This window comes from Balaenoptera physalus (assembly GCF_965194825.1).
Source record: "Balaenoptera physalus genome assembly, chromosome: 7".
Taxonomy (NCBI): Eukaryota; Metazoa; Chordata; class Mammalia; order Artiodactyla; family Balaenopteridae; genus Balaenoptera; species Balaenoptera physalus.
This window is the reverse complement of record NC_138886.1, coordinates 20,811,028-20,835,366: the sequence shown is the minus strand read 5'-3', so window position 1 is coordinate 20,835,366 and position 24,339 is coordinate 20,811,028. Positions and strand designations below refer to the sequence as shown.

The 24,339-nt window shown below is 46.7% G+C and overlaps 2 protein-coding genes across 14 annotated transcripts in view; one reads left to right on the top strand and one right to left on the bottom strand.

Annotated features, from left to right (window-relative positions):
- Positions 1–3,449: 3,449 nt before the first annotated feature.
- On the top strand, positions 3,450–13,392 carry SLC31A2 (solute carrier family 31 member 2). 2 transcript variants are annotated; one of them, XM_082469246.1, is made up of 5 exons: positions 3,498–3,566; positions 4,619–4,817; positions 7,404–7,470; positions 10,376–10,565; positions 11,659–13,392. In XM_082469246.1, the coding sequence occupies exons 3-5, from the start codon at positions 7,404–7,406 to the stop codon at positions 11,825–11,827; spliced, it is 426 nt and encodes a 141-aa protein (XP_082325372.1). In that variant the 5' UTR covers positions 3,498–3,566; positions 4,619–4,817; the 3' UTR covers positions 11,828–13,392. The 2 variants fall into 2 exon arrangements, with proteins under 2 accessions (XP_082325371.1, XP_082325372.1); XM_082469245.1 differs by lacking the exon at positions 4,619–4,817 and having other exon boundaries at positions 3,450–3,566.
- A 1,696-nt stretch (positions 13,393–15,088) lies between these two features.
- The window catches only part of FKBP15 (FKBP prolyl isomerase family member 15), a 61,734-nt gene continuing 52,483 nt past the window's right edge, over positions 15,089–24,339 (bottom strand). For 3 of the 12 annotated variants that reach the window (XM_082469116.1, XM_082469122.1, XM_082469118.1), the window contains 6 exons: positions 22,376–22,567; positions 21,474–21,626; positions 20,362–20,502; positions 19,636–19,743; positions 18,680–19,323; positions 16,245–17,282 (listed from right to left, as the gene is read on the bottom strand). In XM_082469116.1, the coding sequence (XP_082325242.1) occupies positions 16,985–17,282; positions 18,680–19,323; positions 19,636–19,743; positions 20,362–20,502; positions 21,474–21,626; positions 22,376–22,567 (1,536 nt within the window). In that variant the 3' untranslated portion in view covers positions 16,245–16,984. The other 9 variants (XM_082469126.1, XM_082469117.1, XM_082469119.1 and 6 more) reach the window with 9 other exon arrangements.

Here is a 24,339-nt window from a genome sequence, read left to right as displayed (position 1 = left end):
ACATGCCGTGGAGCAACTGGGCCCGTGAGCCACAACTACTGAGCCTGAGTGTCTGGAGCCTCTGCTCCGCAACAAGAGAGGCCGCGATAGTGAGAGGCCCGCGCACCGCGATGAAGAGTGGCCCCCGCTCGCCGCAACTGGAGAAAGCCCTCGCACAGAAACGAAGACCCAACACAGCCAAAAATAAACATAATAAATAAATAATAAATAAAAATTAAAAAAAAACAAAAAACAAAAAACACTTTGGTGATTCTCTGTCCCAGAATAAGTTCCTCACTTTACACATGGCCTTCAGGTTGTCAGTGGCCTGGCTCCTGCTTTTCCCAACCTCACAAAGTCCATGCCACACACACACACACACACACACACACACACACACACACACACACTCTGTCTCCACACTCTGATCAGCCTCTGATGTGCATACTCTTCCTGTGCCACACACACCAGATGCATAATGCTGTGTTATGTATTATGTATGTATTATACATTATGCTACTCATAGCATAAATATAAAATAGTAGAGGTTTGGAACTTCCCTGGTGTTCCAGTGGTTAGGGCTCCACGCTTCCAATGTAGGGGGTGCGGGTTCGATCCCTGGTCGGGGAGGTAGGGATGCCACGCGGCACAGCCACCCCACACAAAAAAATAAATAAATAAAATAAAAAAGTAAAATAAAATAAAATAAAACAAAATAAAATAAAGTAAAATAAAATACTAGAGGTTTGTGGAAGAATGAGAGAGGTTAGCTGAATGGAGCTACATGGAAAACATGCAAAAATCCTAGCCATAGAGTGTTTAACCCCAAACTCAAGCTCACTTATAACTGCAGATCATCAGCATGTGAAGGGGCAGTTAGAGGTCATCCATTCCAGAGAGGCCCAGAGAGGGATAGCGGTGCCCATGGGGTCATACGGCCTTATCTGTGCACCAAGGCCAGATATTCTGCACAAGTAATATTTTGTGCATATAGGCTTTTCATGAGACCTCAAGTTCCGCTACTGAGCCTCAAAAGGAGAAATGACTAGTTGGATTTCCCCTCCACCAACCGACCACGCATGAGCTGAGCACCCAATTTAAAGGGCCCCTGGCTGATCTCTGTGGCACCTGAGGCAGCACCATCTTTTCTGGCTGGGGATTCTGTTCTGTCCCAGGGCTCTGGGTGTGCACTGGAAAGACAAGGGCAGACTCTGTTGCTCCTCGGGAGGAGGGGAGTCTACAGGTTGTCAAGTACGGAATCTGGAAAGAATCTCTTGCCATGGACCAAGGCTTGGCCATCTGTGGTGTTATCTTATGAGCTGGGATTCTGTTCTCTGCCTGGGAGCCAGAGGAGGGGAGTCTCTGGTGGCTCAGAAAGAAAAGGGGCACTTTAGAACTTTAGGACTGTTAGAATCGTAACACACACGAGGAAGTGAGAACAAGTGTGAAGGTCATCGGATTGTAACAAAGCCAACAAAAATAGTAAATGAATAAAGCTTTGTTGAAAATCCTTTGATGGGGGTTGGGGGAGTGGGGGAGTGCATAGTGTGAAGGTCAAGTCTTCTTATTTCTGTTGCCCAGGTAAGACCCAGAGGGGTGAGAAATTACACCCAAATCACCAAGCCCTTGGAGTCCAGATGCTTCAAGAATACGTCTTCTCCCCATTGCTTTCTCCATGGAGCCTGGCACATCCCTGACAGCAGCGGCCCTCCCTCCCAGACCTCCTCACAGTGCTGGCCCTGTACTCTTTCCCTGAGGCTGCCCCAATCCCTGATTTCCCTCAACCCTCACTGTCTTTCAGATTGAGGCCCTTAGAAGCTGTGTGACCTTGAGCAAGTGGCTTGACCGTTGAAGTGGCTTCCTCTCTTAGTGTTGTTGAACCCAAGTTCGTGTGCCTGACGCACAGTGAGGCCAAACAAACCAAAACGTCGGAGTTTGGAGCAGACATAAGTTTATTGCAGGGCCGAGCAAGAAGAACAGGGCAACTCATGCTCAAAAGACCCAAAATACCCGATGGGCTTCTGGGAAGCAGTTTTAAAGGCAAGGTGAGGGAGGGGCATCGCAGGGTGTGTGATCAGCTGGTGCACAGTTCTCTGATTGGTTGATGGTGAGGTAACAGGTTGGTGTCACAGGGGTCAACATTATTAATCCTCAGGCTCCAGTGGGTCTGGGGGTTACATGCTCATGATCATCTAGTAGTTAACTTCTACCGTTTGGTGGGGTTTTAGCATCTGTAAAACAACTCAGGAAATTTGCATCAGATACTGTTATCTAGGTACTCAGGGAGGAATTAAAAAGACTCTGTGACTGGCACATGGCTGATTTACTGTTTAAATTCTTACCTGTTTCTCCTGGCCCAACTGCTATTTTTGTCACTACATGTTCACCCTTTCAATCACTAATTCTTGAGTCAGGGGAGGCTTAGGAGACTACAGCTTTTCTACAAAGAAGAGGCAGGCAGAGGACATGCTGGGAAGGGTCTGTCCCGGGAAGGCCCCATAGGGTCCTGCTCAGTTACGACAGAACAGAAATATTTGCTGCTAACGATGACAATGGCTACCATTTTTTGAGCAAGCTCCCACTGCCAGGTTCTATGCTCATAATTTAACACACAAGACTTCATTTAAGCCTTACAATACCTCTATGACATAGATTCTACTATTCTTTCCATTTTACTGACTGACCAGGAAACCAAGGCTCAAAATATAAAGCCATTTGCTGGAGGTCCCATAGCCAGTTCTTGCTGGCTCAGGATTTGAACTGAGGTCACATCCAGGTTCAATGTCTGCTAGTAAGGTTCAAGGTCTCTGGAAAGGTTTCTCTAAGAAGCCACTTTCCTCATAGAAGGACTGGAAAAGAGTTCTTCTAAATATATTTAGGATACTAAATATATTTTAAATTAAATACTGTTAAAAGTCCCTCATCCCCTATAAAACTTCCCCCAAAAAACTGGATGGGTGAAATGGAAAAACAATACAGAAAAATAGAAATACCAATAAGAAAAAAGTTTCCCATCCTAGTAATCAAAGCAATACAAATTAAATTTACAACCGTGTATTGCTTTTCACTTATCAGATTGGAAAAGAAAAAAAAGAAGAAGAAGAATGGCTACATTAAAAGCCTAGGGCATAATTTCTTTAATTTATTTCTAATTTGTTTCTATTAAGTCCATAGGATGGACTCTTCAATATATAACTCAACATGTGTTAAGCTTCGCACGGTTTATTATAACAAGCAACAAATCTTTTTATGATAATTGCGAAGACAAGTCAAGTGCAAAACAGAAAGGGGCCAAACGGAAGGCAGGAGGGAGTCCGCTGTGCTGGCGGCTCTGGCCCAGCGACTCGCTTGGCATGGGACCTGGGGCTAGGCAGGGGGTCCGGCACGTGGGTGCGCCCGAGGACGCGCTGAGTGGGGCGCGCCGTGGGGACCACAACTCCCAGGCGCCCGCGCGCGACTGGCCCCGACCACGTGACCGCGCGGCCTCTGCTGCGATCCCGGCGGCTGCGGGCGGGACTTGGAGCCCGGAGACCCGAGCGAGCAGACGCGGCCCCGGAGCCCGGCCGCCAAGCCTGCTCACCATGGCGGTGAGTCCGGGCGTCGCCGAGAGGAGCGGACGCGGGGTGGGCGCTGGGGCGGGGTCCCAGGAGCAGCCGACCTCTGGCATCCCGAGGTGCCCGCCGCCCCTGGCTGAGGGCTGGTGAGGGGGTGTGTTGGCAGCCTTGTCAACAGCGGGAACAGGGCTGGGGGCACGTGAGAGGCAGAGCCGGCCGCGTTTTTGGGGTTTCCTTTTTATTTGTCCCTCCTGCTGGGAGCCAGTCCGGCTCGACGAGCAGTCATTACGCGCAGCCGTGGGGCGGCTGAGGGTCGGGGCGCGGTGGGTGAAGGCGGAGTCGAGGGTCCCCTGCTTTGGGCGCAGTGACTTGGGAGAGATTCTGGGAAGGCTCCCACGAAGAGGGAATGCCCGGAGCATTTCAGCCTGAGGCCGGGCGCGCACACCCCCCCGGGCCGGTTCCCTGTTTTGGCAAGTTCGTGGTCTGATTCTTTTGGGGAAAAAAAAAACCAGACCCAGCTGCTTTCCATCCTCCCTACACTTGGGTTAGAAATAGCGTTTCAGATAAACTAGTTTTCTTGGTAGAGTTCACCTGGGCTGGAGAGAATGACAGCTTGCAAACCTCTTTGGTCTTTGAATAAATCATATACGCAATTTTCTTCATCCCATGGAGAATGTCGTAGAATTGAAGATTCAGGAAGCCAACGCAGGTCATTTAGTCAAACGCACACACCCACCTCCTGCCGGTCCTCTAAAAGGGGAAACGGATGGGAAAAGCTTATGTGAAAAGTTACCCAGGGACTTCCCTGGTGGTCCAGTGGTTGAGACTCTGCGCTTCCAATGCGGAGGACGTGGGTTCCGTCCCTGGTCGGGGAACTGAGATCCCACATACCACTCTGCGCGGCCAAATAATTAAAAAAAAAAAAAAAAAAAAAATTCCCTAGTCAGCGGCAGGACAGCGACCTTAATCTTCCCCTAAACTCTTCGGGTTGTAACTGAGGGCACTTTTCTCAAAAGTGTAAGTAACCCCAAATGAGAAAATAAAGAAGAAAGCAAGTCCCACGATTGCTGTCTTCTTCACCACAGCCCCTCCCTAGCAGGGTGGGGCCCTGAACAAGGCGCAGATAACTCAGCTACTGGAGGCCCGGATTTATCCTAAGCAGGGAAACAGAATGAGAGGCCCGCCCCTTGCATATCTGACCATGGGACTATTTAACTGAAAACTGCAGCTCCAAGTCAGGGTGTGCTGATTTGAATCTTTGTCTGCTGTGAAAAGGCAAGAGAGGTGAGTCTTTGTCCCTTCCTGGCTACTTACTCCCCAGTGGGGTGGACACTCTATATGGACACTTTCAGCTTGGAAATGCTGGACTGTCCGTCTTCCCCTAGCTGCCTCCTGCTTCTCCTTCTTCAGAAGATGTCCTAGCCACCTGCCTCACCGGATAGGTTAGGTGTCCCCCAGGGGTCTTCATTCCCAGTACCCCAGCTGGCTCCCCTGTGCCTCTCCCCCTTGCTGAATACATACACCCCGCTGTAATATCTGTTCACTCCCTCTCCCCTAACAGATGTTAGCTCCTTGGGGGCCAAGGACTTGTCTCCTTTATCTCTCTATCTCCAGCACCTGCACCCCCAGCACAGCAATGCTTATTGATTGAATTAATTGTACTGTTTGGCGGGTGTTCAGGTCTATTGCAAAAACTGTTTGGGGCCCCAGAGATAGCTGGCCCAGGACCAAGGATGACAGAAGGAACCCAGTTATGGAACCTCTCTGGTTAATTAGCCACAGGGGACATTCCAGTCATGTCAACTGCTTTATCAGGTGAACTCAGAGAAGGGGTAGGCGCCTTTAGGCGCCACACCTCCCTCCACCCCACCTGCAGAGATGGTGCCAGAGGCTTCTGAAATTGAATGAGCGCAATTCCAGTATAAATGGAATTTCACAGGATTATTTGTACCCGTTTGTTTTTGCATATTAATCTTTTGTGAACATTTTGCCACCTCAACTGATATTCTCTTTGAAATCTTAACACGGGATGTCTCTGGGTAGTAGGACTCAAAATGATTTTTACTTTCTTTTTGGTATTGTTTCAGCTTTCTACATTGAGCAAGTACCACTTTCATACTAGGGAGATAAAAAGCTATTTTTATTTTAAAATTATTCAACATGATTTTTAAAAGACTTCCATTTTCCATTTTCGTCTTATGAGGTCTTGGACAAATCCATTCCCCTCTTGGGACTCCTTTTCCCCATCTGCAAATGAGAAGGGGTTAGAAAGGGACTAGAATTGGACCAGATCAATGTTTTCCACACTGAATTTCAGCAGAGCTCACACGTCTCTCCCCTCTTCACCCAGTGCCCTGCGTTTTATATAGTGGAGTTACAAGGAAGATTTTATTTGCTGGTGTTCCGTGGAAAAAAAGTGAAAACCAGGGGACTAACAGTTCTCTGAGAAAATAATTAAGTCCTGGAGATATAATGTAACAGCATGGTGACTAGTTAATAATACTGTATATTTGAAAGTTGCTGAGAGTAGATCTTCAAAGTTTTCATCACAAGGAAGAAAAATTGTAACTGTCTTGATGGATGTTAACTAGACTTCTTGTGGTGATCATTTTGCAATATATACATATATCGAATCATGTTGTACACCTGAAACTAATATGTTATTTGTCAATTATATCTTAATTAAAAAAAAACTTTCTGAGGACACTTCTAGCTCTGGCGTTTGAGGATTCTAATATTTGGCCATTGTCTTTGAAGACAAAGGCTTCCACCAACTGATCCCAACTCAGCCAGGATCTCCTCAGCTGGGTGAGCACTGACAGTGTTTCTAGAGCTGCTTCTGCTGGCTGAGGTCTTACCCTGTGACAAGAGGGAAACTTCCGTTCCTTGAGAGGGTGAACTAACTGATTGATCTCTCTGGCTTTAATCTTGCCAAACATAGTCATTAAGCCTGATGCGGGCATTTAGAATCATCATTCAGTTCCCATCTTGTTCTCCTTTCTTGGTCACTGAGAGGCAGCATAGATGGATAGGGCTTTGGCATCTAACTAGGCTCGAGTTTGAATCCCAGTTCTGCAAACTTGTTAGCTTTGTTACCTTCAGCAAATTACTTTTCAGAGCCTGGTTCTCCGTTTTCCTTCCTGTAAGCTGGGTCTAATTGGCCCTGTCACACAGAAGACTGTGGTGAAATGAGATAATATATGAAAAGCCCTTGATGCTACCCTGAACACAGGGTGGACCAGCTGCTTTTCGAGAAGAGCCTTCAGACAGGTGCTGTGTGCTCATTGCTTCTACCTTCATTCTTTCTATAAGACTGTGCGTTCATCAAGGGCAGAGACATTAACCTTTGTCCATAATGTTGGGCACACAATTGGGCTCAGCAAATGTTTAGTGAATTTCAAGTGAACAGGTGGGCGGTACAGACTGAAGACAGCTGTCCCTGGGCCCTTCCATGATAAACACTGCTGGAGCAGAACAGCTGGGGCCCAGGGGGTAAGAAGAGGCAGTCATTCCTCAGCCTAGTGCTTCTCCCATTGGCTTTGGAGGGCACAGGGGAGTCATCTCAGCATGACCTGAGAGCACTGTGACCCAGTTGGCCCAGTGAGGATGGGGAACTCCCCACCAACACCTTACTTCTACCTGGAACAGGGCCAACTCAACTGTAGCTGTACTGCTGACCCACTGTGGGACCCTGGGCAAGTCCCTGCCTTGTCTGGCCTCATTTGGCCCTGATGACCCCTAATGGCCCTTCCAGCACTTAAGTCCAGTGACCTCATTTTCCTGGGCCTTTACAAGAGGTTGCTGGAGAGCATTAGGGAACACAATTTCCACTGCCCTAAGCCCCCTGTGATGCAATCCCTTCTCTTTCAGATGCATTTCATCTTCTCAGATGAGGTAGTGCTTCTCTTTGATTTCTGGAGTGTCCACAGTCCTGCAGGTAAGAATTGGGAAGCCTTGTACCTCCAGGCAGTGGGAACCTGGGTTCTCGTTATTGTTATTCTCGGTGGACATTTTAGCGAGCCTGACTCCTCTTGCATAAACATTGAGCGGGAACTTTGCATTTATAATTCCATTTGGAACCACTGCCCTTCAGATTGCAAAGGGTTCTGTTATCTCACTGATGCTCACAAAGGCCCAGAGAGAGGCTAGGGGGTGCAGCTTTCCCCTCTATTACAGGGGAGGGAACTGAAGCCCAGAGAGGGGAAAAGACTCATCCAGGGTCACACAGAGTAAGCATCAGAGCCAGAACTAGATCAAGGCCTCTTGTTACCTCTTAGCACCTCCCTTATACAGGGTTCACTGTCCAGCATCAGATCAGAAGCCCAGAGCAGCTGCTGCAGCCGTTGACCTCAAATGAGAAGAGTATTCCTTTAACTTGAAAAGGCAGAGTCGGGCACTAATTCATGATGGAGTTATATTTCCACTTAAGTACTTGCATTTTAAAAATAGACTGGTGAGATGAGAGCTTTCACTCCCATGATCCAGTTGTCTCTGTTAGGAGCCCACATCTCCCATTTGCCCATTCTCTCCAATCCTTCTATCTCTTTCTAGCTCTTTATACTTTCTCCTCCTATATACCTTTAGACCCGATTCATATTTGTGTTCTTCCACCTGTCGCCATTTTTACTTTCTGGTTTTATAATCTCTGCTGGCAACCTATGGATGGAAATTGCATTGATCACAATATTCAGTACACATCAGCCACCTACCAGGATCTCTCTGAAACCTGGGAATGGACTATGAAAGGCATTGTAACATAGTAGAAGGAACACAGGCATTAGAAACAGAGTAGGATATGTTATTTCCTAGCTGAGTAGCTTTATTCAGTTACTTAGTGCATTGAAGTCTGTTATTACATCTGTTAATAGAAATAATACATGTTTCTCAAAAGTTATTTGGAAATAGTATATGTGATTTTGTTAACTATAGCTTGCTAGGCAAATTGTAAAATACAAGTGACTACAAGAGGACTGTTCTTAGATCAGTGATAGTGGCAAAGGCAAAGATTATGAATAATCCAATTCTACACAGCTGAGGTCCATTTAAAACAATTTTAAAGACTGCAGTGTTTTGGAAGTGTCAATTCTTAGTTCTTAATTTATTCATTCAATAAATTTTGTTGAGTACCTTCAAAAAAATAAAATAAATAAAAATAGACTGGAAGCAGCCCAAATGTCCATCATTGCAGATACTGATCAAATAAATTATGGCCCTCCCTACAATGTGTTACCATTCCAGTAATCTACTGTGGGGTAGACCTAGTGGCTTAAAACAACAGCAGTCATTTTATTATTCTTTCTCAAGGTTCTGAGTTGACTGGGCTCAGCTAAGCAGGCCTCACTCAAAGTCTCTCATGCAGGTATAATCAGACAGTGGCTGGAACTGGAGTCATCTTGAAGAGTTACTCTCATGTCCACTGATTGATGCTGGTTGTTAGCTGGGACTCTCAGCAGGGGTTGTTAGCTGAGGTCCTTGTGGCAGGGCGGCTAGGTTCCAAGAGTGAATGAGTGTCCCAAGAGAAAAAGGTAGGGGAGAAAAAAAAGAGAGAGAACAAGGTAAAAAAAAAAAAAAAAAAAAAAAAGAACTCATGCCTAGTTTTTAAGACCTAGCCTTGGAAATCAGAGAACATCACTTCCATCTTTACTGCTTGAGGCAGTCACAGAGGTCTTCTCAGGCTAAACGGGAGGGAACGTGGACCACACCACTTGATGGCAGGAGTGTTGACACTGTAGGATGAGCATGTGGGGTAAGATATAGTGAGGTAGCCATCTTTGGAGAATCTAATCTATCACAGATGTTATGAAGCCAGAGAAATAAGGTAGATCTGTGTGAACTAAGGGGAACCCATGCACAATGTACAGTTGGATGACAGTGTCAGATGCTGAAGAGTATGCACAGATAGGGTGCTGTCATTTAGACAAAGGTTTATATATACATTGAGTATCCCTGGAAAGCTATATACACAGAGGCTGCTTTAGACAGGGGCATTGGGGTTTTGGGAGACTAGGTTGGGAAGAATACTTATTTTCACTGTATACCCTTTTGTACTGTTTGAATTTGTACCATGTGCATGCAATTACCTGTAATTTTATATTTCAAAAACCTGCATCTTTTGCAGATGATTTCCTCCTGGAGGCCCCCCAAAATACTATAGCTGGACCATTTAGTATCCCTCCACTTGTAAAAGAGAAGTAGCAATTAACAGTTAATTTTACACAGCAGTTCTAGTAAGCACTTAATGTTTTCTGTAAAATAGCTGATTGGTTTTTTCCCACTATTACGAAAGTAGTACACAGTAGAAACTTAGGGAAGTTCGGTGAACAGAAAATGAAAAACTGTATCCTAATTTGCTGAGATAATTATGACTCCTTCATCGTATCTCCTTCCTCCCAGACTTTTCTGTATATGCACACGTAAACAGGAACTTGCTATGCATGCTCCTCGATTAACAAGAAGTCAGCACAGAGACTTGGGCTGCCTGCTGGGGCGCAGCTGGGGCAGCGGGGCACAGATGGCTTCTCCCCCCACCAAGCCCCTCACCATGCCCCCGCCGATCCCCCCGCCCCCACCGGCCCCTGGCTTTGCCGGGCAGCTTCTCTTTCTGATCTCAAAGCCACACTCCAGTAGGCCACCCCCATCAAGAAAGGGCTGGAGGGGGAGAGGGACAGGAAGTTCTGAGCCCAGCAAGGGTGGGGAAGATGAGAGAGGGAGGGAGAAGGAATGGATTCAGAGTGGCTGGGGGAGGTGCCCTTTTGCCTCCTGTGCCAGGTCCCCGGGGAAGCTGCCAGAAGAGGAGCAGTGCTTGCCTGGCTGGGCCTCTGTAACTCAGCCTCCTTTGACAGGCATGGCCCTTTCGGTGTTGGTCATCTTGCTCCTGGCTGTGTTGTATGAAGGCATCAAGGTTGGCAAAGCCAGGCTGCTCCACCAGGCCCTGATGAGCCTGTCCATCTCCACCAGCCAGCAGCTCATCGAAGAGACAGACCAGAATTCTTCAAGCTCAGACCCACCCCCAGTCAGCAGAACCCACCTCAGGTAACAGGCTCAGGACGGCGGGGGTTGGGAGGGGGGAGGGCAGAGTCCTCACATTCACCCTGAGAGCTAGCCTGGGCCCACAGGGCACTTAGCCCCACTTCCCAGAAAGGAAATTGAGGCCCAGGGAAGGACCAGGACTTGCTGAAGTGCTTACGGTTAGTAAGTAGTGACGTGAACTAGAGCCCAGGTCTCCTAATGCCCAGGCTGGAGCTCTCTGAACGGCCACATGGGAGGCTCCAATCTTCAGGACTCTGGTGCAGGCCTCAGTCTAGCAACAGCGGTGTCCACCCAGCCCTCCCCCAAATCTCAGCAGGCTTCCTTAGGTCACTAAGGCTTCCAAACCCAAGATGGGACCTGTGGCTGTCCCCACACAAATGATAAGAATCGCTGTCAGCAACGTATCCAGCTTGGTGGCGGTGGGGGGGGGGGGGGCGGCTTCTCTCTCCTTTCTTCCCTTCCTGTTCTGATAGGACAGCCACTTAGGATCCCCTTTCTGCCCTCTCTGCAGCTCCAGCTGTGCTTAATGGGCCTGCCTGTTTCTTACATGAGTGCCTCAAATAGTTGTGACAACCCCGCTGCAAGGGAGGTATTTTCATACCTGTTTTACTTATATATGTTTTACTGATGAGGAAATTTAAGTTCAAATAGGTTAAGACATTTGTGCTAAGCCACAGTTAGTAAGTGGCAGAGCTAGGAACTAATCTGTCAACAAAGTCCATGCTCTTTCCATTGTAATACTGCCTCTCACAGTAGATTCAGGAAAAAAAAAATCTGCCTTACTGATGATTTTGTATTATCCCTTGTCAGATGTGACAGATTACATATCTCATTTTTCCTTTTTGCCCTGGATACCAGGAAGCTCAGAGCCAAATGTGGTGGAGAAGTGATTATCCTAAACTCCTTGTACAGGTCCCTCTTCCCCTCTCAATCACTGGTTTCTGATATGTCTCTTTAAAAAGAAATCTCTCCTGGGTTAAGCATACAAATTATAAATAAGCTAGTCCTGTAACTCAGTTGCTCTTTCTACTCCCTGACACCAACTCCTAGCTTCCAGCTCATTACCAACATTAACTTGGCTCTCCTTTTAATCTAGGTGGTTCTTGTGTCACTTCGGCCAGTCTCTACTTCATGTCGCTCAGGTGGTCATCGGCTACTTCGTGATGCTGGCTGTTATGTCCTACAACACCTGGATTTTCTTCGGCGTGGTCCTGGGCTCAGGTGTGGGCTACTACCTAGCCTATCCACTTCTCAGCATGACTTAGCTGGTGACAGCTGTGCAGGCTCTGGGGCCTGGAGAGAGCTGGGGCCCCTCCTTCCAGACATTGAACTTCCAGCCCCACGTCTCCTTTTTCTTCTGTTGGCTGTTCTCACGGCATCCCCAGCTCCTGGACACTTTCAGCTGAAGCCAGCACTTGCTCCCTGGAGTTCAGGGGCCACTGCAGCTCCTCAGCCAGGCTGCAGAGGGCCCAGGCATAGTCTTTCTGTGCCTTAAGAAGGGTGCTGTGACCAGAGGGTGGATGGAGAGACCAGAACCCGGGGGGCAGGTTTCATGATGATGGCAGCATCTGCTGGGACCTGTCTCCCTTTCTTGGCGGGAGAGTGACAGCAGACTAAAGGCAGAGAAGCAGGACTGTCAGCAAGGCTTTGACCTATCCTCCAAATAGAGTGAGCTCCTCCCATCAGACAGCACTGCCTGCAGGAAGATGATACTATAATGGCTTTAGGTGTCAGGGAGCTCTTCATGGCCTTAATGCCCCCCTCTTATCCTGATCCTCCTTCTATGCAAAACCAAGAACTGCACTGAATAACATTCAATACAAATGTTCTTTATTTATTATTGCTCACCCATAATGATCTGGTAGGGAAACATGATTCATCCATTTAAAATACTGAGTAAGCCACAGTGGGTACTGACTGAAGATGCAATAAGCAGTCAAACCAAAGGATTACACTAGTAGAGTTAGGTGGGGCTCTTCAGATATTTGAACCTTTTCACTTTAAAGAAAAGGAAAGAATAGACCCAGGGAGAGAAAATCACTGCTGTATACTGTAATGTCTACACTCAAGTACCTCATGGGCTAGATGAAAGATGGTCTGAAGCTTTGAGAATTTAAAAAATATATTTTAATAAATATATATTTTTAAATAGTCTGTGACTGTTTTTCTGTTTCTCCTCATTCACACAGCAAGCTCATGTAACCCTGATAACAAATGCAGGAGCTGAGTGGGGCCAGTGGAGCTGGTAGTGCTGGCAGTAGGGCTGTCCAAGGACTGAGTCTGTCTGTCTGCTAAGAGGACAACTCTGTGCTCAGCGAAACCCAGTCCTGAAACACCATTCCCTCAGGCAGACACCCCCAGTGCCAGCCTAGTCAACAAACCATTCTCTTGTGCATGTAACAGACATTGATGGTGAACCTGCTATGAGAAAAATAGTTGTCACATGGACTATAAACGCCCATGTCAGCACAATTATTAGCACCTTCTCTCCCTGAGGGCAGAAGCAAAAATATATCAAAACCACTTTTAAAAATTTACAATAAGAAGTAGCTGTAACAGAAAGTATAGCATGTGACGCCTTCAGTATTGATCAGTGCATTCTCCCCACATAAGCAGGGAGTTAGTTAGAAAGCTGCTCAGCGTCACAACAAGTATAAGATTTCTTGTCTTGCTGATGGAGGCTCCGGCATCCACTTATGTGTCCTGACCAGCTAAGGTTCCACCCCTGCCCTGGGGCACTGCTGAGATAAGACTTTCCATAGGTGACCAGCAACCTCTTCAGTTTGAGTCTCTTTATTTTTATTTTTAAAAATAAATTTATTTAATTTTGGCTGCGTTGGGTCTTTGTTGCTGTGTGCCGGCTTTCTCTAGTTGTAGTGAGCAGGGGCTGCTCTTCGCTGCGGGTGTGCGGGCTTCTCGTTGCAGTGGCTTCTCTTGTTGCAGAGCACGGGCTCTAGGCGCACGGGCTTCAGTAGTTGCGCCCGCGCTTAGTTGCTCCGCGGCATGTGGGATCTTCCCGGACCAGGGCTCAAACCCATGTTCCCTGCGTTGGCAGGTGGAGTCTTAACAACTGCGCCACCAGGGAAGTCCCTGATAGTCTCTTTAAATGTGGTTATACATCTGAGGCTTTCACAGCATGAAGGGCTTTTTAAAAAAATCTATGCTCTAGAGAAATGGACTATATGGTCAAGTTAAGTAGGCACTTCAACGTTCTTCAGAGCCAAATCACAAAAGGTGGTATTTTCTCTACTTGAATTTTTTTTTTTTTTAATTAAACACCTATATAGTGCATATTATGTGCCAGGCAGTGTTCTAAGCACTTTACAATATTAACTCATTTAATCCCCACAATAAGGTAGAAACTATTTCTGTCCTTGTCTTACAGATGAGGAAGCTTAGGCACACAGAAGTTAAATAAAGTCGCCCAGCTAATAAGCGGCAGAGCTAGGATGCAGAGCCAGGCAGCCTGGCCTGCAGTCTGTTCATCAACTCAGATGAGGGTTGAGGCTGAGAGAGTAACTGGCTACGGCAGTGGAGACCGAAAAGTCTACGCTGTTTACCCTAATGGGGCAGCAATTCTGTTTCAGGAGAGCTGGGGTGAGGCCCAGGAGCCTATATTTCTGAGAAACATCACTGCCCTCCTCCCTCAATCCAAGATGAATGCTGCTGGGGTGGCCAAAAGCCCTGGCTCTGGAATCCAATGACCAGGATTTGAATTCTTGTTCTGCTGCTTACTAGCTATGTAACTTTGGACAGGTTACTTTATCTCTCTAAGCCTCAGTCTCTCCTCTATAAAACAAGAACAGTGTCTCCTGCAAGGGTTGCTGGGGGTGAGACAGTCTGGGTAAAGTACTCCACAACAGTGCCTATTTGTTGAACAACAAAGTTTAGTAAATGGTAGTTTTTACTGCCTCCCAGGCCCACAAATGGGAGACAGGCTCAAACCTGTCATCAAAAAGGATGATATCAGATCAGATGGAGTGGAATTCAGGTTCCTATCTTATAAACATTTTAAATCAGGGAACATTTTTATTAAAATTATTCTCCTTTTTGAAGACTGGCTGCATGGTCTTTAGAAAATCCTGGAATAAGTAAAATGACCACAGATATTTTCTCACTATTCCCTACATTAGTCCTGGGCCTAAACTCAGAGGAAATGGAAGCTGCTCTCAAAGCGAAGACTCAATCTCTCAGGTGCCATCATGGATGACAAGAGAACACAGGGACCCTCCCACCTTCTCTGCATGGCTTCCTAGGGTGTAGGACTACACCTGCAGGAGCCAGTGGATGACAGGACTGGTCCTCAGACAACCCTGCTGCCCTGAGCCTTAGAGTAGCTGGGATGAGCTGGGATAGCAGAGTGGTGACCTTCTATGAAAGCCTAAAAGTTCCAAGGTTAAGTACCAAAGGGAACATGTCACAATGCTTTCACGCATGTTAACAAACCCAGATCTGTTACAACTCCTACCCTTAGATTCCCAGAGAGCACAGACTGCCCTCAGAACCAAATTCGATTTCATCCTGAGTCAAGTTTCACTGCAAACATTTATTTTAGTTTTGTTAATTTCAAATATTCATTGACCTCTTATATCAGCTTTAAGGCAGAGAAAAGATATATGTCCCAGGACTGCAGGCAAGGCTGTTAACTGAACCAGGTTTAGATGGTATACTCCACCCTCGGTTCTACCAGGGAGACCTCACCCCAGGTGACAGTCCTGTTGCTGGGACACAGTTGAGTACTGAGAGGCAGATCAGTCTGAGAGTTCAGAGAATAAAAAGCTTGGGAGTGGGCAGGGCTCTCGTAGGGACTGGCTGAAGGGGAGCCCCCCGGCCCTTCTTCCATGGGGGACTCTGAGGCAGGACCATGGCGGGCTGCTGACAACCCCAGCGTTCTGCAGACAGGTTCACACTCTGCTTCACCTGGCCAGGCGGGGGCTCGGAAATTGGCTAACTCAGATATCTGAACTACTGTCCTCAGGATGCTCACCTTCACCTCACCTTGTGGCTCGTCTAAACCCAGGGCTGGCTGTGCAAAATCATGCTTAGGGAAAGGTTGGTAGAGAAACCTTTGCACCAGTTTCCTGGGTCTTCATCCCAGCCAGTCAATGTCATCGTCATCATCATCATCTCCAAAAAGGGGTGTTGGGGGCGGGCGTCCCTTCATGCTCTGACAAAACAGGAAAGAGTAGTCAGTCCTCACTTGTCCCTGCACCAGATGGACTTCCCGCCTGGGCAAGGTGAAGCGACCAGCATCTGTTCCCGGCTCCAGGTTGGAAAGGAGGTTGCTGGTTAGGGTTTTACTGGAAGGACTAACCCTGAGGCCAGCGAACCGTAGGCTTCCAGAAATGCTGAGACAAGCAGTCAGAGAAGGGAGGCAATCTTTCAACACAGAGACAAGAAGACCAACTTTGTTTGGCTAATTTTGTCATTTATTTGAGAAACATGTGTACTGATTGGACAGGTCTCCTCTCATGTGGTAACTTACACATTTAGTGTCAGAAAAGAAGGGTCGAAGGGGAAAGTGGGAGTAGGATGAAACAGAGAAGCAGAGCAGCCCGCAGGGAAGAGGACGCAGGAGGATGAAGGGAAGCAGGGAAGAATACAATCACATTTGAAAAAACGACGCTGTGGCCTGAGGCGGTCTGTCTGACTCTGGATGCGGCCCCACCATCTGAGAGAGAGTTGAGCTTAGAGGCTTGGCCACACGACCAAGTGGAGAATCCCGAGATGAAGAAACCCCAGGAACACAGGGCCAGAGCCTCCTACCCCTGGTCTCCCTCCCTCCCTCACACCCTCCAATCAGGTAGGAGGATAAGGGGGATTAGCAGGCCTCTGAGGAAACTCTACCCACTTCTCATGACTTGAGCCCCTGGCCTTTTTCTTCCGGGTTGGCAGGGAACAGGTCCCATGGGGGCAGCGGGGATTGATGCTGGACATAGGCACACTGAGTGTCCTCTACCAAGGTACCTTCTGCTCTGGTGGCCTTCCCTTTGGATGGTCCTGTGAAGACTGATCATGGGCCAGAGTAGTTCCCAAGAAGTGAGGCTACGCTATCAGGGCTTAACCCATTTTCCGCCCAGGGATGTTGTGACAAAACAAGGCAGCTGATTGGAAAGCAGGCTGATGAAGCAGAAAATGCTTAGAAACAGGTGGTCTTAGTAGGAGCCTGGGGTTGTAGTCCTAGCTCTGCCATTAACTCGCTCTGTGGCTTTAGGTAAATCATCCTTCTGAGCCTCAGTCTGTTTATGAATGAGGATGCCAGACAAGAAGATCATCAACGTCCTTTCCAATTCTAAAATATAATCCCTTAGCAGAGCTGAGGAAACCTGAGGCTTTAGCACTCTAATACAGGACTAAGCAGCCCAACTTTCTTTACTTAAAGTAGAAACCACTGCTGCATGAATGGAGACTGTGGTCCTTTGTCAAGAATAAAGTGGTACCTGACCATCCCCACCATGCTTACAGAGCTGCCCCCTCCCAACCCCAAGCCTGCTCCCACAGGGCCCTGAGCACAGAGCCCAGGGAGAGGGCCACCAACAGACTCCATTCCTCTTCTCACAGCCAGCAGGGAAGGGCCCCCAGGGAGCAGTGTGAGGACCTGGCAGCGCCTGGGACTTCCTTACCACCTCGTCTTCATCCTCCTCCTCAGCCTGTGCTTTGGGCCTCGGAACTTTCAGAGCTGTCCCTTTAAACAGTTCATCCTCTTCATCCTCAGAGAGACTGAAAGAAAAATCAGGAAAATCAAGTCATAGCAAAACGTTGTTTCTGCTCCAGGCTACAATGCCCACAGGCTCTGGGGTAAGAATGCAACAGAATCCTGGGGTAATCACCCAGGAATTCCTCCCTCTCCACACTGGCCTCCCAGCACTCTTGACTTCCTCCATAACCTACAGAGTGATCTTTTTTTTTTTTATAATTTTAAAATAGATTTATTTATTTTTATTATTTATTTTTGGCTGTAGTGGGTTTTCGTTGCGGCACGCAGGCTTCTCATTGGGGTGGCTTCTCTTGCTGCAGAGCACAGGCTTTACGGGTGCGGGCTTCAGTAGTTGTGGCATGCGGGCTCAGTGGTTGTGGCTCTTGGGCTTAGTTGCTCCGTGGCATGTGGGATCTTCCTGGACCAGGGCTCGAAACTGTCCCCTGCACTGGCAGGTGGATTCTTAACCACTGCGCCACCAGGGAAGTCCCCAGAGTGATCTTTTATAGCCAGTAAATCAGACCACGGCACCCTTCTGCTTAAATCCCTTTAATAGCTTTTCACTGCACTTAAAGTCCAAACTTCTAACAGTGACAACAAAATCTCACATGACTTGGCTCCTACTGAGTTTTCCAACCTCAGCATAACACCACTCTCCTCCCACTCACTGTGCCTTCTTCCTTGATTGTGTCATGTCCCTCCTACCGCAGGGCCTTGCACGTGCTGTTCTTGCTTTCTGCAAATGCTTCTTCCCACTCTTGGCAGGGAAGGCTTCTATCCATCCTTCAGGTCTCAGCTTAAATGTTACCTTCTCAGAATCCTTCCCTAATCACTCTACCTAAAGTAGAATAATTCCTTCTAATCACTCTATCTAAAGTAGAATAAGCCCCTCTTATCACTCTGATGTAGAATAACTCCCCCTTTATTCTCTATTAGACACCCTGTGTTTTTTTTTTTATGAAGCATGTCATGCATTTATAACATACAGTTGACCCTTGAAGAATACAGGTTTGAACTGTGCAGGCCCACTTATATGTAGACTTTTTTCAATGAATATATACTAAAGTACTACATGACCCACAGTTGGCTGAATCTGGGGATGAGCCAACTATAAAGTTACACACAGAGGGTCAGCACCCTTCACCCCTGCGCTGTTCGAGCTCAACTGTGTAAGAGTCTGTCTGTCTTGTCCACCAGACTGTAAGCTCCTCAGCTCAGGAACAACTCTGCCTTGCCTCCCACACTACCACAGTGCCTGCCACAGAGCCTGTTACGAATAGATGTATGAATGAATGAATGAATGAACGAGTAAGTGAATCGGCCAGCCAGGCTTTGAGGATGAGTCACCAGCCCTGGAAAAACCAGAGACAACCTCCACACGCAGCCGCCTTGTTCCTGCAACTCTGCCCAGGGGACACACCTGGGATGCTGAGAACGGTGTTCGGATCCAGGCACTGCTCCTACGGCCGCAGACGCTGCCTCTGTGCCGTGCGGCTCCTGGGAGGGAGCAGCGGAGCTAGTGCCATCCTCGTCTTTCTGGAGCTCTGGAGCCTGAGGCTCTCCTCCTGGACTTTCAGGCCCCACAGCCAGCGGGTCCACCTTCTCGGGGTCTGAAGTCAGGGGCAGTCTCGTGGAGCTCTCTTGCTCCCCGACACAGGCATCTCCCAGTGGGCTGGCTGCCAGCGCCTCCTCACCCTCAGAGTCCACAGTCACAGGGCCTGGAGGCGCAGGGGGAATTGAAGCTGGGGGCCCCAGGGCTCTTCGGGAGGGGAGGCAAGCCGGTTCTTTTATCTCTGAGTGCGCCTCTGCTTCCGAGGGCTCCCCTTCCCTTCTCTGTGCATCATCCTGGGGAGCGGGGAGGGCCTGAGGAGGCAGTGGGGCAGCTTTCTGGACCACCTGCTCTGACGGCACCATGGCGGGCTCCCGCCTCTCCCTGTTCAAGGGTGCCTGAGACTGTCCGGAAGCACTCTGAGGTCGCTCCTCTTCTTCTTCCTCTTCCTCTTCTTCATTGCTGCTCTCTCCCTTCTCTCGCTCGTGTTGGTTTAACAGCCGAAGAGTCACCATCTGTTCAAAAGCCAAGAAAGAGGAGAGGATCACTGACCGGAAACAGAGGCATTCCTAGGCACTCCTAGTTCTCCTATTAACACAATTGGTCATCTAGTTCAAGTGACTTTGTTTTTCAGTTAGTTTTTTCCGTTCAAATGACTTTGTTTCTTCCTCTCAAAGGAGGCTGTCCTTATCTGTGCAGGTAAGTCATTCCAGGCATCCTAGTTACTGATGAACAGCCTTGAATCATTTTTTTTACTCAGGATCCCTTAGACAGTACTTAAGCAAGAAGATACCCATCTCAGTGAAACAATCGAGAGCCAGCTGTACCTTGATAGTGTTCATGATGGTCCCCAGAATGGTCCTGCCATTGTAAGACTCCTCCAGCTCAAACTCTCCCCGCAAGGACTGAAACACCTGGTTCATGATCTTCTTGACCTGCATGACGACATGAAGAGAGAAAAACAGTATCAAAATGTACACTGCCAAAATCAAGCGACTAAGGGATGCATGTAACTTCCAGAGAGAGGTTGGAAGGCTAAAATGAAGCCCTCTTAGAACTCTACAGTGGGACACAGCTGGTCAATGACTGAGACACCTAAGGCTGTCACTGTGGAGGGGACAATGTTAAATAATGAGCAGCACTTGAGAGGAGGGCTGTGAAGGATGGGTAAGCTGTGGCCTGTGTGCCCAAGACTGCTCAAAGACCATTCACTGCTGCTTTCCTCTCACCGTGGCCACCGCTAGAGCTGTCATGGGCTACGAGGATTAGTGGCTAGAAGATGCTGGGCACACTTCCCAGTCCTCTCCTGTGATTTAGAAACATTTCCCTTATCTGTCAAAACCTCAGGATAAGGCCCTTTGGGGGTTGCCACCAAAGAGATAGGTTCCAATGGGTTAACTGTGACTTAAGTCAGGTAAGTGGGAGATCGATAAAGTTAGGAAAAAAGCTAACAACACAACAAACTGACAAACAAAAGTTCTTTCTGAACGCCTGATGTGCACATTTAATCCCCTGACACGACATGGCTCACTTCTCCGAAATCTCCAGCTCACCTTCTCTGAGGGGTCAGCGGCAGCAGCAGCAGCTTCAACCCCAGACATCTGGGACTTGCTCTCCAGGTCCTTGATGCGCTGTGCATTTTGCTCTGTCAGGGCTGTGACTTGGGCCTGGAGGGCTAAACACTGCAAAACAGACTGCAGCTGAGGCCTTGGAACCTGGACTTCCAGGTGAAGGTCAGGAAACCCAGGAGGAAGAGACCCATCCTAAGCTTCAAGTGTCAACCTCACATCGGTCTGCTGACATCCACATCCTCCGCCCCCGCCCACAGGCCTGCTGACTCAGGGCACTCCATTTCCTCATCACTCAATCTCAACTCACAACTTCATCTCCTCTTTACCAACAAGGTCACTAGCCTTGTTCCTAATCAGGTCAAGAATAAAATAAAAAGGCGGGGGGTAGTGGTGGCAGGGTCTGATAACCCTAGTCACACAGACATATGAACAGTGGACGTTAGAAGCAACCTATTCACCTACAAGATTGCCTTCCTCATCTCTGAGTCAGATTTTCAACTGGGTACTTTAAGAAACTGACCTCCAGATATGAGGACTTCGGTGCTAAGCCATCCCTCTCTCTCTCTCGTTTTTATGCCAGATGATCCCACCACACCTGTGCTCCAGCCCACCTCAGGGCCTCTGCCCAGAGCCTCTGCCGCCTTCCCCACCTGACCGAAGCTCCTTGTCCTTCTTGGCTCTGCTCCCCTAGGCACTTCCTCTTCTGGGTCTCACAGCATTTAATGCTTATCTCTGTTCCTCAGTCTCCTTTTCTTGATTGTGAGATTCTTGAGGAGAGTTCTTTGTAAGCCCTTTCCCTAACACAGTGTCTGGAACCCAACCGGCACTCAATAAATATTTTCTTAATAAATGAAGGATCAGATTATAATGGAAAACACGTTCCAGATCATAAATGCTGCTTTTTCTTTTTCTAGGTCACTGACCTGTCATCCCAAATGAGTATGTGAAAGATTACTGATAAACTGCAGAGCTAAACAAGTCTGATTCTGTTTTCAAGCTATTAACATCTTTCAGGTACAAAAGGATCTGCAAGACTTGAACAACCTGTTTGCCTCAAATTAACAGGGCTGTCTAAGCCCAGGGAAAACACCCACCTTCTCCTCAAGATGGAGCAGCTTCTGCTGCCTGGCATCTCTCTGTGCACACGCCTCCTGGTACTGCTGCAGGTGTTCATTCTTGGCAGAGGCCAACAGATGTTCACACTTGGCTTCCCACTGGGTCTGCAGCTCAGCCTGTACTAGAGACAGCTGCCAAGAGAAAGTAATCCCCGTATGCTGGGGGGTCTAGTCACATCTAAGGAAGCCCGTCTTCAACAAGGCAAAAACAATTAGCTAAGAGCCCAGATTTAGCAAGGAAACAACTGTTTGGAAGACCTTGGTTGCTAGGACTCTACAAGGTACTCCAACCAGGTAAAGGTGTGACTGTCTAGAGAGGTCCCAGGAAGCCAGGGCCCTAGTATCATCATACTTTTCAGGATCTGGGCCCTTAAACTTTATGGGTTCAGAAGAAACTTATTTTTGTCCAAATTCCCATAGGTGATCAAATTGAGGGCACCAATTCACTCTAATTAAAGAACATACAAACATGAATTTAGGAACTTACAAAAAGAAAGGCTGCTGTCAAATGGACTAGAGATCCAGCTGTGTCCTGCCACTATCCCTGGTTTGCCTGCCTAATTACCTAAATAAGTCCCTTCTTTTCAAGGACGATAATGTGCCTGAAGGATGGTGTCTGGTGGGTGAGGACGTTGGCCTTATGTTTGGAATGTTTTTATAAAGACTTTTTTCCTTCATGTTTTACTTATAGTAAAATTCTCACTAAGCTTTAAAAAAGGAAGAAGATTCTCCATTCGATTCCTGGCTCTTCTTCCACCTTTGTCCAAAGTTAGACCATCAACTACGAGAAATCTCATCCTAAAGGATAAAGAAGAAACTAGAAACTTTTCTGAGTCCTCATGCCGTCCTTTTATTTCCAAAGTGCTTCAGCTTCCCATTACCTGCTCTGCAGCTGCTTGGTCCGTGGACACCCGAGCCTTTTTCAAGAGCTGTCGAAGTTTGTCCAGTTCCTCCTGGTGTGATTTACGAATTTCATCTATCTCCTCCTCAGCCTGACAGCGCTCTTGAGCTGACTTCTTTTTCCTTTCTGAGAGGTTCTTAGGAACAAGAGAACCATCATCAGCTCCAGTTGTCTGATAGAGGATAAATGGAGATGGCGATGGTTGGTGGTGGTAGTTATTAACGTCACTGGGTCCTTACTTCGTTTCTGGAAACAATTCATTTTTTCAATTTAATTTCCCCTATATATTTAACATTCTTGGCTACTGGCAGAAAAAAATTGTGACACGAAGAAGGAAAACAAGAAGAGCTTTATCTACCATTCTACGAAGAGATGGGGAATATCTTAACAGTGGTTAGGGTACAGGGAAGTAGATACTTTCACAATCTACTGGTAGGAAAATCACAATCCTGTGAAAGGACCTTCAAAATACGCACACACACCCAGAATTTACACAAATTATAATTTAAGGAAGCAATAGATCATGTTCATAAAGATAATGTGCTACAAGGATGGTCACTGCAGTAGTATCTAGAACAATGAAAAACTGAAACAGCCCCCCAAATCAGAAAGAACTGGTTTTTAAAAAACCTGATAAAATCATAGAAGAAACTGAAAATATAGACCAAGATTTATCCCCTAAAAAGGCACTAGGCCAAAAGGACTTTACTAGAGTTTTATTAAAACCTCAGAAAGGTTGTTCTTTTCATATTTAAACTGTTTCAGAGCATAGAAAAAGACAGAACTGTTCCCAATCCATTCAGTGGGGCTAGTATTACCCTGATATTAAATTTATAAAACATCAAAAGATACTATTAAATAAAGTTAAAAAACAGCAAACTAGAAAAATATTTGTAACATCTATGACTGACAAAGGATTAGCACCTTTAATAGTGTTTCTAAATCAAACTAATATTACAATAGATAAAATAGCAAAGGACATTAAAAAGAATTCACAGAAGAAATACAAATAGGCATTAAATATATGAAAGCTTTAATACTACCAAAAACATATATTAAGACAAGATAGTATATTTCACCTATCAGACTATAAAGATTAGAAAAATTGATACGTGCAGAGTTGGAAAAAGTATGGAGAAATGGGCTTGTTCACACGGTGCTGGAAATGCAAGCTAACAAACTCTTCAAGCATAATCTGGCAATATTTATTTCAAAAATTTAGATGTTAAGCATTCTTCTCTGATGCAGCAATTCTAATTCGAGTGATCCATTTTATGGAAATGCTCAAACGAATTTGCAAAAATAGTTATATAGTACAAAGATGTCCACAACAGCAATGCTTGAAATAGTGAAAAAAGGGAAACATAAATATCCATCAACAGGTGAATAGTTAAATAAACTATGGTACAGCCTCACAGTAGACTACTATGTAGTAGTTATAAAGAATGAAAATTAAAAATTAAAGACCTAAATGTAAGACCGGACACTATAAAACTCTTAGAGGAAAACATAAGAAGAACACTCTTTGACATAAATCACAGATCTTTTTTGACCCAACTCCTAGAGTAATGGAAATTAAAACAAAAATAAACAAATGGGACCTGATTAAACTTAAAAGCTTTCGCACAGCAAAGAAAACCATAAACAAGATGAAAAGACAACACTCAGAATGGGAGAAAATATTTGCAAATGAAGCAATTGACAAGGGATTAATCTCCAAAATATACAAACAGCTCATGCACCTCAATATCAAAAAAACAAACAAGCCAATCAAAAAATGGGCAGAAGACCTAAATAGACATTTCTCCAAAGAAGACATACAGATGGCCAACAGGCACATGAAAAGACGCTTAACATCACAAATAATCAGAGAAATGCAGATCAAAACTACAATGAGGTATCATCTCACACTGGTCAGAATGGCCATTATCAAAAAATCTACAA